Source organism: Phoxinus phoxinus, assembly GCF_949152265.1.
Source record: "Phoxinus phoxinus genome assembly, chromosome: 3".
NCBI classification, from domain to species: domain Eukaryota; kingdom Metazoa; phylum Chordata; class Actinopteri; order Cypriniformes; family Leuciscidae; genus Phoxinus; species Phoxinus phoxinus.
Window position 1 is genome coordinate 28183465 of NC_136878.1, and position 20393 is coordinate 28203857.

Below are 20393 nucleotides of genomic sequence, written 5' to 3' on the forward strand. Positions count from 1 at the left end.
GCTGTCCTCTTCCGCGTTGTCCCCGTCCTCAAGATGCACGGCGGAGGACTGGCCGACCACGATCGAAGTGGGGGACTCAGAGAGCGATACACACGGGTAGTTAACCGGCATGCGAGCGCTCACAGGGATGACCTCCGGCGTTCTCTGTGAACGCCGCTTTTTATGGCGCGGCCCAGAAGAGAGAAGCGGAGGGGCGGGGTCCACGTCAAAGGAAGCTAGACGAGCCCGAAGGGTCGACATAGCCATCCCCTCACATTCCGGACAGCCGCCCTTGGAAAGCGTGTGGTCCACGTGGTTCCGTCCCAGGCAGGAAACACACAGGATGTGGTGGTCCCCGTCGCTGAGGGGGGCTCGGCATGAGCCGCACTTGGAAAAAAAGAGGCATTTGAAACAACGCCTCTGCTCTTTTAGGAAGGCATGAGCCGCAGGGCGGACACACAATGCAATATAAAAGGATATAGGCGCCGGATAGCGCAACAGGAACGACGGCTGAAGCGGCGAGAAGATGGCCGGCTTCTGTCTGCAAGGCAGATGGCTCGTCCCGCTGAGAAGGCTCGCCGACGGCGCAGGCTTTTCCAGAGAACAGCGATGTGAAGTGAACACTTCGCTGAAGAGATGAAAAATCAAAGAACACCCTATCTGGACTCAGCTTATATAGACATAAACCACGCCCATTCTGGCGGGACGTGACGTGCACGGGCGCCCGCGCCCTCATTGGTGCTTACGTCATGTACAGTCCCTCGATAGGTTGCAGCAGTTGCTGCAGAGCGACCAATAGGCGCGCGAGCCGTCTTGCCTAGGTCTGCTCTGTGCAGCAATGCGTTTTAAATTCATGCAAAATGAAGGATAATTTTTGGCTTCAGTATTCCTGAGAAAAGGGATTTTCCCGTAGCGTAAGAAATACTTACGCAACACAAGAGTACTCTCGTAAGAGAACTACCCAAGCATGGAAAATAACCCAACAAAATTATCCAACAGGCTCAACTGTGTTTGGGTAGAAGAAAATAACCCTGCGTTTTTGTAGTGTATTGATGAATTTAAGGCAATCAAACCTTATACTCTTACACATGCGTTTTATTTCTCTACTGGTTACGTTCTCTTAACTGACTGTGCTTACGTAAATACTCGCCAACACTGGAATTTTGTTATTATTTTGTGTGTATTTGACTGTCTAAGCACAATAAGTAGTGAAAAATAACTCAATTTAATACTATGATATATGGCTTTATGTGCGCCACACACTTGTGGATGTGAGCACAAAATCTGCTGGAATGAGTAAAATGATGTGCAATATGCACAATCCCACAGGGAGATTCAAGCCCTGTAACAAACAATATTCATCCGGAGCAAATGAATTCGGGTTTTTGTCTCAACTCGCTGTCGGAGAGATGAGAGAGCGAGAAAGCGCAGCTGGTATCGTGTATCTATTCTGCGGAAAATTAGTATTAGAAGCGTTTCTGATATTTCAAGATCGGTATGTATCGAAAAATCAACACTACATTTGCACTTAGTTTATTATTTCAGATGCCTTTTTAAAAGATTACAATTGAAAAAAAATTATATATTTTATTTAAAATTCAACCCGCCAAAGTGGGTAAGACTGACTGGAATACACGGCACTGCTGAAATTAATCTTGTATTTGCCGTGAGTTAATGTCAAGTCCTGTATCAAATACAGATTTACCCCTTTGTCAAAAGCCAGTTGCGTGGCAACATATTTTCCCCCTGATTTCCTTGATTGAGTTATAAGCTCAGTGAAATGAAATTTTTTTGGTTGACCATAGCAACCATTGTGTAATTAAATGTTCTCTTGTTGCTCATGTTCATGCTTAAAGAAATGCCTCTCTCCTCATTCACAAATGTTCAAAGACAAAGAGGCGAAAGGCTTTTCCTTCTTTTTTTGGTATTAAAACTTTCAGTCTTCATTCTTTGATGGTAAGAAGTAATTATGGTATAATTATGGATTATGCCAAACAGCCCATCATTTGAATAAGTATGTTAATGAAAATGCATGGATCAGTAATCATGACTTGCCATGGCAAGATTAAAATTGAATGATGGTACAAACAATAATAAAATGAAACGCCGAAGAGTGTGAATTAAGTGTAAGATTAGTCTTAGATGAGTGTGTGTTTGTGTATGTGATACATGCAGAGAGCCTACCACCTCCCCCACACACACTATATGCTATTTTACCGCGTGCCTCGCCATATACTGTACACAGCTGATGTCTTTGAATTCTTTCCCCCCTTGTTCATCATAAAATCAGACTCAATGCAGCATGCTTCTTTTCCCTCATGGGCATTTCTGATAAAGTGTAAAGCTGACTTTGCAGACATCATATAAAACTGGAAATGTTGTCCCACGTATGTAATGTATTTACTAACACAGTTTAGGAGTTTGAGATGAGTTTCAGACATTTTTTTGTTTGTTTGTTTTGCTTGTTAGCTTGAGACGTGCCCCAGTATTTAACTTTCTATTGATTAAAATATATTCACCACCACCCACTTAAAGAGTTTCTGTTGAAGTGTGTGTGTGAACAGAAGGTCCTCATGTTAAAGGAATATGAGTGAAGATCACCCGTCTTTGAATGTGTCAGTCAAAGCTCAAGCCTTTTATCGTCTCTCTGAACTCATTCTTTAGCTGGAGATCAGAGCCCAGTGTGAATGTGGAAGGTTACTATGAAATAAAGAGAGAAATTGTTCTAGATACACTGACAGCTTAAACACAGTGCAAGGGACATCAGTGACATTGGTTTTTTTTTAATGATTTTTCTCTGTGGTTTCAAAAGAAGCTGAGGTGTGAGGTATTACGGTGTGAAATGTTTTTGAGGAGAGAGAATGAGATATTTGCTCTGACACTGTTTAATTAAGAGCATATCACATTTTACTAAATGCAAAGAGAAAACCGTGCTACTGCAGTAAGATGTGATGGCACTGAGTTTGTCACTGATTATTGAATAAAAATAAATGAGGGAAGTCTTGTAAAAATAGAGTTTGTGAACCTTCTGGAATTATCATTTATATTTGATATAGATTGGATTTGTGTTACATTTCAATTCCTGACAGATCTTTGCTTACTAAAGCCTGATGCGCTCTTGCACAATTTGTTTTTGTTGGTGTCTGAGACTATTCTCAGGAATCATAAAATATTTATTTTGCATTTGACAAATCTGCCAGTCCTGGATAAGGTGGATCACATTTGCATTGACGTTGTCCGAAATATTAGGTTCCAGTTCTTATTATGATCATACGATAATAATTTCCTTCAGTTTATTTTTATTTTTCAATATTAGCATATGGGCTTGCTTAAGTGTGTAGCTTAGATGTATATCATACATCATTTATCGATATGTACCGTCTGACATACGTGTCAGCTGATATAGCACAGTCAGACTTGACTTTTACCTAATATTTTACTGAATTAATATCATGCAATCTGACAAGCAAGAACAAGAACTGTAGCTGAGATATTAGAGCTTGGCACTAGTAACATCAAAGTAATGGGTTCGCATAAAATGTATACCTTAAATGCAATGTTGGAATATTGGCTTTGATTTGGATGAAGGCAGCTACTAAATCCCTAAATATAAATAATAAATACAAACTCTAAAGGGCAAAAATAAATCGACAAAATGAGTAAAAAATAATAGACAATTGATGCCATACATTAAGAATATAGAGCAATAAAGTACCATAGAACAATGATGTGAAAAGCATAGGCCAGATGATTTATGCAGAAACTCTCCATTCAATCGCAATTATGTCTAGGAGAAACTATTGAGTTATTAAATTTTTTTTTTTTTTAAATACATTTAATTTTGTCTTTGCCATGTGGAGTGGTCAGAAAAAATCTATTTTCTTAATCATGATAAATCAAACTTAATCAGGGCATCTTTTGTAGAAGTCTTAATTCACTTGTTCTGAATGTGATGGATGCTGAGAGCTTACAGTAACTTGGACATTTTGAAGATTTAATGTTAAAAAGGGGGCACTAATATTTGCATAGTAAGATAATGTATAGCAACACAGAACACTTTACAGTCTTATTTCTGTCCAAACTTATAATATAGCAGTCTCACATTAACTCATGCCACAACACTTCAGCTAGATTAAGTTGACGGCTTTGACTTGTCAAAGCACAACAGTTCTTCTACTTCAGCTTTAAAATACCACTTGAATAGGATGGGTTTTTTTTTGTGGCATGACCTACTTTCTGTAAAGCACAAGCTCATGGATAGACACATTGACATGTTAATGTAAAATGTATTACTAAAGTCCACAATACATCAGAAATTTAATGACCATAAGTCATCTGGGTCCTCAGGTTGCAAAAAAAACAACAATAGTTGCATACAGAATTTTAGATGTGTTTTTAGCCTTGCGTGCATAGAAATGAACAAACAGAATGTTCTCCGTTTGGACATTGTCTGTGGATTGAAAAAGGCCAGAATAATGAATTTTAGTAATGAGATTGTGACATTTACACACAGAGACTTGTTTCTGGTCAGTGCGTGATTCATGCTGTTTCAATTTACAGTTAGTATTCCAATTTGCAATGACAAATTGGAATTTATTCAATACAAAATACACTGTTTAATGTCTTCAATCACAACCTATTCTTAGTTACTACTACCTCAAATTTAGGCAAAATGAATGCAGGAAGGGATATCATTTTAATGAGTTCACCACCTTTTTCTCACCATCACAAAATGCAAAAAAATACTTTTGAATAAGTTTAAAATTGCACATGCTGAATGCTAATCTCTGACTTGCACACTGATTTTTAAATCAGGTTGCAGGCATATTAATAAAATAAGAATCTCGATTAGTATATGAATTTCTGAAGTATGCATGAAATTGATGTTACAACAGAAAACTAATGCAAAATGGGTCGTCCTTGAAATGACTCCACAAGCTGGTCATGCTCGTTTTGTTTTCAAATATAATTAAACAGATCCTCGAGTTATCTCAAACAGAGGCCAACACATTAATCTGCATACTCTTACATATGCATGAACACATGCTAAATCCCTGCGTACATAATCAAATGCTTGTAAATATCACTTTGCTATTTCTGAAGCTTTTATCCTATTGTTTTTCCATCTCCATTAGACTATACCTAAAGACAATGAGACGAGGTCCACACTGATGTACAAATACACCATCCATGAAGATTCTGTGCCCCTTAACAACAATAATGTCATTCAGGAGGACACATATGAATGGGCGCTTAAAAGCTGGTCCCAATGTTCAAGACCTTGTGCTGGAGGTAACGTTCCATTAGTATGATCTTTCAGCTTATTTTGGTTACACAAATATATTTTCTGGTGCTACTCTGCCTCTTTCGACTGCCATTTTCACATTTGGTAATATGCACTTTGTGTTTTGTTTCTTTTTGTTTTGTTTTTAAGCATTAGAGACACAAATCATTTGGTTGTTTTGTTGTCAGCAACATTGGATATGTCCAACATCAGAAGTCTTGACCTTCTTGACTGTATCCAATGATTAAATTCAGTGTCATACAACATCATGATGTTGACATAACCTATGAATTTATATATAATTAATTAAAAATACTAATAATAATTTGTTTATTCATTCTTAATTAACTAATAATTGTGACACCCAGCATCAGGGTTAAGTCTATTGAGGTGGATGAGAGATTTTGTTCTGCACATCATGTTTCTTTCCGTTCTTTCATTTTATTCACTCTTCAGGATTCCAATACACCAAATATGGGTGTCGTAAAAAAGGTGACAACAAAATGGTGCACAGAGGCTACTGTGACATCAACAAGAAACCCAAACCTATTCGCAGAATGTGTAACTTACAAGACTGCACTCAACCACAGTAAGTTCAATTTAAAAAATTTTTAACCCTACTCACAATAACTGTAGTCCCTTTACCTCAACTGAAAGCTAGAATGGCGTGTCATACAGTATGTGATTTTCATGGCATTTAACTCAATCTAAACTACACTAAATAATGTATAAGCACTCATGCTTCACCTGTCTAGCTCAGAGAGCTCAGAGATGGGTTTTGGTTGCATTAAATGGATGGGATGTCTTGCTTCATTTATTTCTCTTATCAGAGGCTAAGCAGAAATCACAGAGTGGGATTGTGCATGCATGTTTCATATCTGGGAATAGACTGCCTCTCAGCCTGTAGTTTTTCTGAACGTGTAGCCTTGGCTAATTTTCAACTGATAGATTAAGATATTTCTTTCCTGTTCCTTAGAAAACCCACAAATAAATCTGCAGCAGCTTTTGTTTTATTTTTATCGAGCGTGTCCATGACCTGCTATTATGATTAACATAAGGAATGCACATATAAGAATTATTAAGACACTTCAGTATTAAATCAACCTACACATGCCACTGAGTGTACATCATATCCGCACAAAAATATATTTGACATTTAAATACATAGTGTAGGGTCTACATGCAGCATGTTTATCTTAGAATTAGAAAGCATTTCTGAGCATCGCAATCCGACTTTCTCTTCACCTATTAGCATCGGCATTTTTTGAGGAATTTTTTTTTTAGGTTTGAATTGTTCTTAAAGAAAAACCTGAAGTTGTTAGTGTTCTCTCAAGCAGTCATTCTGTTTTATCAACCATAGTACTTGATTGAAATACCAGTCATGAGAATATATAAATGTCCATTAGAAAGTAGCAATGGCAGCAGATGTTCTTTTTGCTCTCATAACCTTGAAAGTCTTTTCACAACAGACCCAGCAGTTGTTAATATTAATTTCCCTTCATGGAAATATTTTTTATGAGACTTAATTAATTGTCTGTAAATGAAAATTATATTTTTACCTCGGTCTTACCATTGAATTACACTCTAAAACATGTTGAGTTCATTTTATTTCAGCTTAATGGGTGATTTATGCTAGTTTGTTTTTACAGGAATGCTAGTTTATTTTTTTACCTATATGTAGGTTCATATTTCTAGATTAACTTCAATCTTGTAAAATGTTGTAAAATACACTACACGACCCATGTGTTGTGTTTACAGCCAGCAGCCATATCACCCTATAGCCCAAGACCGGTTGCCCACTGAAGCTAAGCAGGGCTGAGCCTGGTTAGTACTTGGATGGGAGACCTCCTGGGAAATCCAGGTTACTGCTGGTAGAGGTGTTAGTGAGGCCAGCAGGGGGCGCTCACCCTGTGGTCTGTGTGGGTCCTAACACCCCAGTATAGTGACGGGGACACTATACTGCCAAAAGAGCGCCGTCCTTCGGATGAGACATTAAACCGAGGTCCTGACTCTCTGTGGTCATTAAAAATCCCAGGATGTCCTTCGAAAAAAGAGTAGGGGTGTAACGCCGGCTTCCTGGCCAAAATATGCCCAGTGGCCTCTGTCCATCATGGCCTCCTAATCATCCCCATATACTGATTGGCTTCATCACTGTCTCCTCTCCACCAGTAAACTGGTGTGTGGTGGGCGTTCTGGCGCAATATGGCTGCCGTTGCATCATCCAAGTGGATGCTGCACATTGGTGGTGGTTGAGGAGATCCCTCAACCTACCCCAAGGGGGGAACCATGACTTGACCACAGGAAGATCACACAAGGGTAAACATTCCACGTACAAACACAAGAAGAACAAATAGGGAGAGCAAACAAAGCAGGTGACAAGGGGGGACAGGTGGGGCAAATGAATAAGAAATAATCAGGTAACAAGATGGGAGGGGCTAGACAATCGACAGGAGAGCACATGGCACAAGGAAACATACATGCCAAGCCACTTGTTCACACAAAATATGACAACATGAAAGCACACAGCTAGTGAAAAACACAAGCTGTGTGCTACACAGCACAAGACAAAACACGACATGAAAGCACGCGGCCGATGTAAACACGAACCGCGTGCTACACAAAACACAACACACGTGGACAGAAGAGCCCGAGCGAACTCGAAACCGCACGCTCACACGTCAAGACAGAACCCACGAGAACGAGCGTAAGCTCATCCTGTGCGCTCACAACAGAGGACAAACACACGGAGCCTGAATGTCCGAATCCCGACACAGAACCGAAACCAAACTAGACAGATGTGCCGGGATCCAAACACCACGCTCCGCACAAGGCACAGAGGCGCTCGAACGCTCGAAGCCGCGCGCCCACACAAAGACATGACAAAACAGGAGTGTCAGAGCTCTGTCACAAAACCAAGAAATAAACTAGACAGAAGTGACAGAACCCTGACAGGTTTCATCAGTGTCCACTCAACCTGCTTCCCTTGTTTTTAAACATAGAAAAGGCAAAAACTTTTTTACACACATTTTTAAAAAAGAGACTGGGACAGTTAGTTTGCTGGTTTTGATGACACAAAATGGTGAATGCATGACTCACATATAGTACATTAATTAGGTTATGCATAAATTATGTAATATGTTTTTTAATTGTTTTATTAAATACTGAAATTGATCCAACATTATGTCACTCATTATTACTTATACAAAAAAGGGAAACTGCTCAATAATTGGAGATGCGCCCTCTGATGTATGTACAGTATGTCGCTTTCATGAGCTATTTTCTGAAGTGTTTGTGAAAATCATTTCAAAATCCACGTGTATTAAGAGTGATGGAATAAAGTGGATGCAGCCACCTGCTAACAGATAGCGGAGCATTATAAATCTCTTACAGTGTAAGACTTCAAGATACTCTAAATGAAAGAGCATATTGTGGTATTGGGTCTCATTTCATAATTGCATGGATTATTCGTATTTATACACATAGGAGAACTCTCACAAAACAATTTCGCCTAACAGTGATCTATGCACATGAATGTGTTTTTAAACTTGTTATAATATTAATTAATTTTGAGTATTCTAAATAAGCGACCGCATGCCCAAGGTAATTAATTTGCACAAAAATAGCCCGTATATATAAGAGCTTTCCACACACCCTTTCTTTTCGTCACTCTCAGTAAACATGACACTCTCTAAAGACCTCAGATCCTCAAGCAAGTAGGCCATCCTCAAAACAATTTCAAATATATTAAGCACCTTTTATACAGACCCAGATTACAGACCTCTGATTAGCCAGTTGTAGGCCTACATACATATTTATGCAGAAAAACCTCGCAGCCCAAGATATAACCGAGTTATAATCATCAGTTCCTTTGATAAACTAGCAGCAGATTGACAAGGACAGTAGAATAAGGACACTTTTAATGGGATTATAATTTGAGCCCCTAACATGTGATAATTGTTCAATCTCCCACGTCACGTTGTACATTTCCAGCTGAGAGGAACGCCAGATAATTGTAATTCATGCCTAAGAGTTTCTCAAAGATTATCCTCCTAATGTGGCACAAGTAATTGCAGATCGAGGCATTTATATATCTTAATACATTTGAAATTGAATGCAGTTAGCATAAATGGTTTCCTTAAATGTGCACTACAGATGAAATTTTTTTTGGGGTGGGGGGATTGTAAAAATAACAAAAGTTATGTGTTAATGTTAAACTACTGGAGCTGCTACAGAATCATTTCACTTTCCACAAGATGATCTGTTGCTGGAGATTCAGCAGCTGTGACGCCTTCCTATTTCAATTCTGGTATTTCCTCTGTGTTCCCATCAGTCTCCAGGGCTCCTCCTCCCTTCACATCTGTGGAGGATGAGATTTCGCCTACAGTTATTCCTGCATTTATTTTTTTCCCCATTCCCTTTGCGTTCACTTGTCCTAATTTAGTTTTTTCCTCTTCCTCATTCTTGAAGCTGTCTCTGCAGGTGGTGGCCATTTCAGTTTCCTTTGCTGCCCTACTACTAGTTTTTTTTTTTTGGCATAAAATGTGTGAAAGGCAACTAAGAATGCCCATCTCATATTGCTAAAAGCATTTATTTGATCAGAAATACAGTAAAAAACAGTAATATTTTGAAATATTACGATTTAAAATAACTCTTTTCTATTTGAATATAATTTAAAATGTAAAGTATTTCTACGATGGCAAAGCTACTACTCCAGGCTTCAATCTCACATGATCCTTCAGAAATCATTGTAAAATGCTGCCTTTTCTCTCTCAATAATAATCAATTATTATTGGTGCTCAATTATTACTAATGGTTCTTGGTTGTAAATGTTGAAAACCTTTTTTTGCTGTCTAATATTTTTGTGGAAACTGTGATACTTTCTTTTGTATGTCTCACACATATTTTAGCTTCTAATACATCCTTTAAAAAATGACCATTGACTTCCTCACAGATATTTAACTTTTAAAAAAAGTATTAAGCTTGTAGCTGGCTTTCCTGACCATGTCATGTGGCTGTTTATTGTGTTTAGCGTGTCATTGTAATCAACCATGATGCTGGTGACATAATTAAAATCACATGATCACTAAAAGCACTTTGGGATATGCACATTACAATGGCAAGACATAGCTATAGTAGAAGAGTTGTATTTTACAGTAAGCCATGCATTTTTTTCTGCATTCAACAGAATTAATGTAACATAAAGTAAGGGGTTTTAATCTTTCAGCACGAGTATTGTATCAACTGTATTATATAAGAGCAGTAGAAAAGGCACTGTTTAATTATGCCAGTTCACACAGGTCAATGATGCCTCTGCTCATACACCATGTGGATGAGTTATAAGGTCACAAACGAGACACAAATGACCTTCTGTGGTGATTTCTGTTACACAGGCTGGTTCAACCGCAGAACATGCTCCTTACTTGCACAAGCGTGTTGCAGGTCAAAAGGAAGAGTTTGCCATAATTTACAACATCATGTCATTCCAAACCTGTATGACTTTCTTCTTTGAAAGAAGATATTTTGAAGAATGTTGGAAGTCAAACCGCTTTGGCGACCATTGGCTTCCATTATGTGGTCAAAAAACACAACAACAGACATTTCTGAAAGTATCTGAAATTCAGATCAACATGAGGGTGAGTAAAGGATGACAGGATTGTCATTTTTGGGTGAACTCTCCCTTTAAATGCTGTGACGTAGTTATTTAATGTTAACCAGTCTTTAATACATATTGTAGTCAGGGTTGACCATGTGTCATTTTACATGTGCTCTGCCCTGGAAATATTTTTTAATGACTGTGTTATTGGTCTTGAGGTTTATGAACAAGCTTCATATGTGTCCAACTTTAGTTAATCAGACCAAATATTTTCATTCTCTGATCACATTCTGATTGCTAAATAGTCCATATGATTTATTTTATCCGACACAGATTTGTTAGCAGCTGGTCTGTCTTGGGATAAGGAATAATGGATGAAAGCTCCTGCTGTTTAAGGAGGAAATGTGTTGTGCAGTTTTATTGTCCTGAAATAATGGGACAGACCTGTGAATGATAATAGGCAGATTTTTCTATAGGCAGAAATCAGAATGATTAACATTTTAATGTACTTAGCTATTGTCTTTATATATTTTTTCCAACCTAATCTCATGAGTAAACGTACTTATTTTATGGATGACGATTTCATATTCATTTTTATAATGGCATGCATCTGAAAACTATGCTATATAAGTGGATCATATGAAAACGCATTCATACGAATTATTGCCACCAATTGTTTTGAGTTGGCCTGAAAGTATAATTTTAATTCCTAAAGAAGTATAGGGACTAAACTAATCACTGTGAAGGTAATGTCAGAGTTATATCTCTGTCTGTTTAGATTCATAGGGTTTTGGTCTCGTTTTCTTTGCTCCCGTTTTGCCTGTGTTCGTTGGTCATTTTTTTCTGATTAATCCCGCACATGTTTCTGTTCTGGTTAATTAACTCTCCCTGTGTATTTAAGCCCTTAGTTATTTGTCCCGTACTGTTTATGCTTTGACATGCTTGTATTCTCCTGAGTTTCCCCTTAGAATTATAATTAAAGACTGTTTATTTCTATGAATCTCCTGCGTTGTGTGCCCTTACAGCCACACACGTGACAGGTAACATTTTTGTATTAGTATTATTCATTTTTGATAATACTTTCCTGATTAATGAATTGGAATTAATATATCAAAGCCCTATATACTGTGAAGACATTACATGATCATGACAGAGGAAACCAATAGCAATACATCTTGCAATCAAGTTTATCAATCTGTCCGAGGTAGACCAAGGGGCTGTGTATACAGGATATATTTCTTCTATAATATTGTATCATTGTTCAGTTGTTGGTCTGTGGACACATGCACATGGATGTCTATATCCAGACCATATCTCATATCTCAATTATGTCCATTTATCCGCATGTTTAGTTTGGCCATTTCTGGGTCCAAACAATCTATCAGATCCCAAAAGCAAACCACAAATAGTGCTAAAATATGCTTGCGGTCTGCTATAGTGCAACTAAAAGAATAATGATTCTAACCTTTATGTCCATAGTGAAATCTCAATTGGTCAGACAGTTATTCATCTTTTCTAAATTGTTAAAATATTGGTGTCCAGGACGCCGTGAGCCTAGAGACTATAATGTACACTGCGAGTTTTTGAAAGCGTAGCTTAAAGGTGTGCTATGAATGAACAGCTGTTGAGAAAATGGAGGCCTGGATCCGGAAACAGTATTCGATATTAGTGGATTGAACCACATTTAATTTGTCTTCTGACAGATGGATCACAGAGGAGTGGGAACATTGTACTAAAACCTGTGGGAGCTTGGGATACCAAATCCGCACTGTGCGCTGTGTCCAGTTCCTTCACGAGGGCACAAACCGCTCCATCCACAGCAAATACTGCAGTGGGGAAAAGCCTGAGATCAGGAGGGCATGCAACAGAATACCCTGCCCAGCCCAATGGAGGACCGGGGCCTGGTCAGAGGTAAATTTTTCTCAGGTCACATGATGTTTTGAGGCTATCAATACAAAAGCACTTGTTGTCGAGGTTTTTGAAAGGAACCAATCTTCTCACTTTCCCAAAATGCTCAATTATATTTTGCAAAGCTCAGCAGAAATAAATACTTTCTGCAAGCAGTTTTCAGTGTAATTGGGCTTGAAATCAGTGTGAAATCAGACTTATTTGAAGAACGTGTTTACCACATCCAAATAATCTTTTTTTTTTTTTTCTTTTCTTTTTTTTTTTTTGGAGAGTCAAGAATTGTCTGAGAAAAAAAAAAATCAGGACTTATTTCCTTTTAGTTTGTACTTTTTACTTTGAAGTTAGACTTGTTTTCCTGCACTGGTAGTGTCCAAGTGAGGTCTGACATTTCCATTGATTTTTATGTCAATAATGATTTAAAAAGTCAACCATAGAGAATGTTTCAGGACAGTGACCTTATTACCCAGCTGTGTCGGAAAGCAAAAATCTAGACTTTGAGTGTTTAAATTGCCAAGAAGTATTTTGATGATTGTAAATATTATACAGAAATATCAAGCTTGAGCTAGTACTGTCATTAGTTGCAATCCTCTAGTGAACCAGCCTATGTGGTATTGATTTTGACCCCAAGCAAAAGGATTAACACCAAGCTGTGTCAATGAATATTGTTGATAAGTCATTGAATAGGCTGACCAAACAGGACAAAAAGGCAATATGTGGTGCGATAAAAGCAATCAATTTTTATTTTTTTTGTCCTAACCAGCTGTGTCTGCAAATATTTTCTTTTTGGCTTTGATTCAATTGAATTTTTTTCACACTGCGCTTAACTTTGGCGTTCTAAAAACTTGCTTTTAACCCTGAGTAAGGGAACATTTCACACTTGTTACTTAGCAGGTCTGGCATCACTTTTGCTAGAACAATGTGGCCCTACGGCTAGATGCTTTGCAACCGACAGCAAATTGCCTGCCTTAAATTTCAGGCGTTTTGGCCAGAAACCCTGTATGCTGTATTTAAATCAAGAGTAGCGTCAGTTCTGGCAGGTCACGTTAGTCAAGCTAGCATGTCTACCAATAGGAATATGACACCTATCACTGTAAACATAAGCTCCTTCAGTATTATTAGCAGCTATCGCGTTTCTCAGGAGATAATTACCCTCCTCTCATCCAGTCAGGATTTGTCATTCTGATTCCCCCTTGAATCAGACTAAATTCTCAAATTATTATGTTGTACAAAATATTTTGAATGAATAATATCTGCAATACATTCTTGTTGGTTCTGTTCTGTTTACCCTAAGGGGGGTTCTTGCTGCTCTTCCTGCTCTTATCCATGCTAGGCTGCATGGATGCGCAGGGAGTTCGTGCCCAGAACAGAACTATACCGCCAACCCAACTGTATGCTAATTGTCAATCATATTTGACGAAAGTGGTCCTGACAGAAACAGTAGTTTCAGCGTTTTACCCAGGATTTAGGAATCTACAGTGTGAAACATCATTTTATGAACGCTAAGTATTAACTGTTAACCCCAGGTAAATTATGAGCAATGTGAAACATAAAGATAACAAATGATTCCCCTTTTCCAGGCTTTAAAAAAGACCCTGGATTACCTATTTCAAGTGTGAAAAGTCCTAATGTGGACGGATAAAATTGAATTGTGCTTGTTTAGGACAGTGTGAGATGTTTAAAACCATGTGTATTTTTCTGTGGTTACCATCCTCCTCCTTATCTCTCAGTGCTCAGTGTCCTGTGGGGAGGGTGTGGCGCGACGCCTGGTCACATGTCGCATTGGAGATCAATGCACCGGTGAGAAGCCTGAGTCACACAGACCCTGCAGACCAGGACTCTGTCACGGTAAGATGACACAGACACATCATTACAAATTCTGCAACCCAAAGCGAGAAATTGGTTTCAACAGGAAACGCTTCAGCACAGGGATGAAAATTTGCACTCATCAAGCGATTTTATGGGGTCTTGAATGGCTAAATTGTTCATGTTGTTCTTTCAACAAAAGAAAGCATATTGAAAGAGAATAGAAAATATTGCACAATGAACAAATTCATCTGCATTGATGACATTATTCATGGTGCCCTTAACCACACTGAATTTCCCAGAATGGTTTTGTGGTCCATGAACTTTTCAACTGCTCTCTGGTGAAGCTTGTTTACCCCATTTCACTTGTCTGTTGAGAGCTTTTATTTAGACAAGCATTTTACGTGTGAGAAAGCTTTTAATTAGGCCACGCAATGCTTAAACCGAACATGAGGTTTTGGCAAAGTTTTGTTAAATAATGTACTCTTTTTCGCATTTCTCCCAATACCAAGTCTTTTGCTTTTTCGCACCCCATGAGTTTGAAATTGTACATTTATCTTTGTGTTGTATGCAACATGTTTGGCTGTTGCGATGTGCACTGCCTACAGCACAGACAATCACACACATAAAAAATTCTGACTTTGTTCAAGAGAACTCTATCGCTGCTCTCAGGATGTTTCCTCCAATCTTTTATGAGTAACACTCAGCTGGTCAGCATTATTTGTTAGAACACAGTGTGTCTTGATTACAGTGATACGAGTTAGAAATCCAAATTTCAGCAGACATCACTGTGAATAGCACTTTCTTTATGTGTCTGCTTGCATGACGCTCCCCGTAATTCCTGTTTAATGGCTTAAGCCGCACCTGGATGACATCCATCTCAGTGGAAGGTTAACAAAACACCCTTTACAACTGACACTTGCAGCACACTGCTTACCTTTTCAGCTTCATATAAAGCGGGACTGCTTAGGGAGCTGGAGGCATTTTCTTTTCATCTGTAAAAGAGCCAGTTGGTGGTTTACCTAGTGACAATGACAAATAATCCAAATTCAGAAACTGGAATTGCTCTTTTATGACTTTTATTAATTAAAAGACATCATGGCCTTTTTACTGAGGACCTTTTTTTTTTTTTTTTTGCTTTTACTTTTGTAATGAATAGGACAGTGAGAGGAGGAAGGAGACAATACGGTAAAGCTGAGGGGATCAGAAAATGACCCAAATCCGAGTCACATCACTGGCAGACCTCTGAGTTTGATATTAGTTTCAGAATTACATTATCAACAGTTCCATCACTAATTATCAAGATTGAATGGATAGGTCACCTTCTGTCAACATTTAACTCTTTCCCCATCATCAGGTTTTTCTTTTTCTTTTTTTTGCCAGCCACTGCCAGCATTTTTGATAATTTTCACAAAAGTTTCATGGCCTCCAGAATATTTTGTTGTATGAAATATCGGAACAAGCAATATACCAAAAGAAAGAACAGAGCCTCTGCTTTTAAACAACAACAAAAAATGTTCTAGCATAATTTTGAAGCATAATCTGGCCAAAGACTACATCAGAACCAGAATCGGAATCAGAACGATGATCAAAATTGGATTAGATCGCATCCATCAACAACTCCAGGGCTTGCACAGTCCTAGCTCGTCCTGGGTCGACATTTTATCCGGTAATGTTAGGCAGTTTTGATTTATATGCTGTTTAATGTTGATGATCATGACAATATGCATAAGTGACCCAGCAAAAATAGTCACAATGAGCAAAAAAAAAAGTATTGTTATTTTCACATTTTCTCTACATTCTCATTAAAATGATACAAACCATTATACAAACCTTTAAAATGATGTATGATTTGTTGGAATGAGATAAAAATGACTACTAACATTGAATTTGATAGTCAAAAAGTCACAAATTTTGTGAAAAGAAAACAAAATCACCTAGCAACCATGCATTAAAATCCCGTAATACCACCAAATTTGGCACACACCAGGTCAAAACCCAAATCTATAGGAAAAAAAATATATTCATCTTTTTTTCCATGATACCACAATTGTTTGATTAACCTTAATGAGACAGACAGCTTATAAATTAAGACCTACTGTAATGCATGGATCTAATATAATGTTACACATCAGATGTTTTGTTTACATTAGCATGAGTTTGAAAATCACTTTTAATTGGTTCAGACTCATGCAATCGAGAATTCGCTATGAATATTCACAAAATTGGAATGCTGATTACAACATTACACTGATACCAAACTAAGTGATTTTTAGAATTATAAGTGAATACTATCTTAAATTTCAGTCTGAAAATCTGAAATCTGAAAAATAATAAGATACTGTATGGTTTAAGAAGATTTTATGAAATAAGTGAACATGGTATTCATCTTTAGAACATGTCAACCCCAGTATCTGCTTGTTTGGATATGTCGAATACTGTTTCTGGGTCAGCTCCGTTTCAAGTGATACAATCTCAGCAGCTGTTTATGAGCATTATATATATTCAGATATGACTATCTAATATTTTAATGATTCAGAAAAGATGAATCATTGTTTGGCCAACTGAGATTTTGGTGGAGATAAAGGGATCATGATTTTTCAGTAGTAATACAGCATACTGGGATTGCATATTCATTTTTGGACACGGACACTGGGATGTGCAACATCAGACTTGACATAAAGAATGACCAGGATACTGGTTAAAAAAAAAACTGAATGGGAACACAAAACAAAAGGCAGAAAGTCATACTGGTTTGGAATGGTTTGAGGGTCATTAAATCATGACAACATTTTCCTTTTTGGGTAAACTTTTGGGTGAACTTTTGGGTGAACTCCCATTGTGGTCAAAGCTATGAATTGGGGAAATACTGACATAATTCTGCATGGGCAATGCATTTTTCTGTACTGTATGTAAAGAGATCGTTCCTGCTGTATTGTGTAATATAGATGATATAAAGGTCCTGAATATTTAAAAAAAAAGCTGCAATGTGAAAATCTTCTGTGAGCAACTGCTTAAAACAGCACTGAATAAAAGCCTTCTGCTTCTCTGACAGATGAGCCATGCGGAGGAGACAAGTCCATATTCTGTCAGATGGAGGTTCTGGCTCGTTATTGCTCGATACCAGGTTACAACAAGCTCTGCTGTGAATCCTGCAGTAAGCGAAGTGGCACTTTTTCTTCTCTTCTGCACGAAGCTGCTGAGACGGAAGAGGAACTTCGCTTCGGTTCAGCCTCTCAATTTCTGGAGACACTTTCAGCCTCAGCCGTTAATGGAACACTGAAAGGCCCTCAGCAGCATCAGCGGGGATCCTCGTCACAAGGCCAATTTGCCAAGCAGACCGCCACTCCCCCGCCTCGCAAACCCAATACAGAGAACAGCAAGACTCAAAAGCGCCTCAAACCTGGCGCGAGAAATCTGCCTGCAATGACGATCCATAGCTCGTGGAACGAGGATGCCGCTAAAGATGCACCATGGCTGCTGGAAAGTTTCCAAGAGACTCAGTGGCCAACAGCATCATCCGAGGTGGAGAGATGAAGGCTAGTTTGTCTCTTTTTTTTTCTTCTGGACTCTCTCTCTCTCTCTCTCTCTCTTATTTGTTTGTTGTAGATATAGATCTTTAACATTCATCATTCCCTTCAGATCATCCTCAAGATATTTGAAAGCAAGAGAGAGTAAAGTGCTGGTTCACTTTCAAATGTTCTCAATTCCCTCGCCAACAGTATTTGTTTTTAGAACACACTTGTCAATCACACACTGTTGTGAAGGGGAATGTGCCAAAGACTTTTTTTATGATGATCCTCTCAGCAGCCTGGTCTATGGAGGTTTGGTTCGCATACATGAAGAGACGCCGGTGGTACTTGTGAGGAAATGCTTGTAGTTGCATCAAACTTCACAATCTATACAGTTTATTTTTATTTTGAACAGCTCCAAACTTGTATGACCAAATAATATTTATGAACATTCCTGTAAATACTGTATATTGATAATGTCAGTATTATTTAAAAAAACAAAACAAAAAAAACAAGGATTTTTTAAAATAAGCAATTCAGGACCATTATCGGTGCTTTTAATGTTAAGAACACTTTAATAATATGTTAGGAAATGTGCTTTCAGTCATGATTTAAGCACTGATAAATATGTATTCCAAAACGGTGTGAGCCAAAGGAAAAACATCTGTGAAAAAGCGTTAAAATTGCCATAAAATATCAACTTTTCGTTCCAAAAGCATTTCTGTCACTCAGCCTCGCAGCAAGTCATTGATCAAATGAAATTCTCATCAAATAAAGACAGGTTTCCTCCTAAAGAATTTATTTTCAGCTAAAATGTTTACCCATGATGTTGAGGCTTCTCTTTGACACATGCCTCTTAGATTTCTATGTCTTATGTATGTATTCACCTTTTCAGTCAGAATTGTTTTAGCCAATGACAAAATTGAGTGTGAACGTCATCAAGCAGCTGATATAGGAGACCCATCGTATATTGTGAAATGAATTGGATGTTTCAGGTGGGATTTTGAAGGAGTAAAGCTGGACTTTCTGGAGATCTTATACTGCACAAGATATCTCTTGTCTGAGGGAGAGGAAATCTATTTATTTTTATAATCGAGGGTTAAATCTCAACCACAATGCATCTGACTGCAATACCAAGGAGACCAGTTAATCTATCAGTGGAGTTCAGCTGTTCATAACCATACACACACTTTCACCTGTGTGCCACTGTAAAGCTATTGTATATACCATTGAGAACTTTAGAGTATTTATTGAGATTCAAAGTTCAATATCATGTCTTAAGTGTTACTCCATATCTGTTACTTTAGAAAAAACACAAGCTCCCATTGAGTTGTAAGAGTTACTCACAAAAGTAAATGCAGAAACAAAAGTAGACATACAGTATGAATAGCCTTTTTTTGTTGTTGTTTTAACTGGCATTTTAAACAATAAGACACATGCTCAGTTTTTGAGATGTTATAATAAGGGAAAGCTGTTTCACAGCCATTTAAGAATAGAAATAATGTAGAGAAAATCCTAAACAAAGCTGTAATTTACAGTGATTCATTGTCCTTCACCCAAAAATTCCCCAATCTTATACGAAACTGTTTGTACAGTTAATTCATAGCTTTAATTAAAAAAAAGCAAAATTATTGTGGATTTCGATCCTCTAGAATAGACAATAGAAGCATTTGCATAAAGATAACATCAGTTGTCTTTGAACTTCATTCAACCGATGAAAGCTGAGGTGAATGTTGTGTGCATCACAAAAAAAAAACATTTTAATAAAGGTATTGTTCACTTTCTGCTAATAAAGAATTGGTTTCTGATCAAATCGACTAGCTTTTAGAAACACAAAAGAATGTGAGATAGTTGAAGCTAAATTGACAATCCCTAAGCCACAGACAGACACCCAATACAAAAGGATAAATCATATTTATCCTCACAGTTCCATGTCCATTTCGGTATTAATTATTGTTCTGGTTTACAAAGACACTTTCAGTTGCTTGCAGTCATTTCTTTTTGTTTTAATTTGTACTTTTGTTAGTTATAATGGAAGTGTACACTACTGAGGCTGTTTTTGTAATGGGGAGCACATAGAAATAAAGAAAGTAATAACACCACACTGTCTCTTGAGAGTACTTTTTAGGTTTGCTTTATTGTTTGATTAAATTTGAACTCACATTTTCCCTTTTCCTCTACTAAGCCCTTACAAGACTCTTCACAGAAAAATATGTGATTATAATTCTAAACTAATTAAATTAAAATGACTAAAAAACTGTTTGCGAAAATAGCAACAGCTAATCACAGTGTGTATTCAACATTTAATGAATCT

The 20393-nt window shown here is 37.7% G+C and overlaps 1 protein-coding gene across 1 annotated transcript in view; it reads left to right on the forward strand.

Moving 5' to 3' along the window:
• The window catches only part of adamts3 (ADAM metallopeptidase with thrombospondin type 1 motif, 3), a 154872-nt gene extending 134698 nt beyond the window's left edge, over positions 1-20174 (forward strand). The window contains exons 18-22 of the mRNA XM_079607110.1: positions 5115-5271; positions 5720-5852; positions 12560-12767; positions 14492-14609; positions 17623-20174. Of these exons, the coding sequence (XP_079463236.1) occupies positions 5115-5271; positions 5720-5852; positions 12560-12767; positions 14492-14609; positions 17623-18104 (1098 nt within the window). The 3' untranslated portion in view covers positions 18105-20174. The remainder of the gene's footprint in view (positions 1-5114; positions 5272-5719; positions 5853-12559; positions 12768-14491; positions 14610-17622) is intronic.
• Positions 20175-20393: the final 219 nt, after the last annotated feature.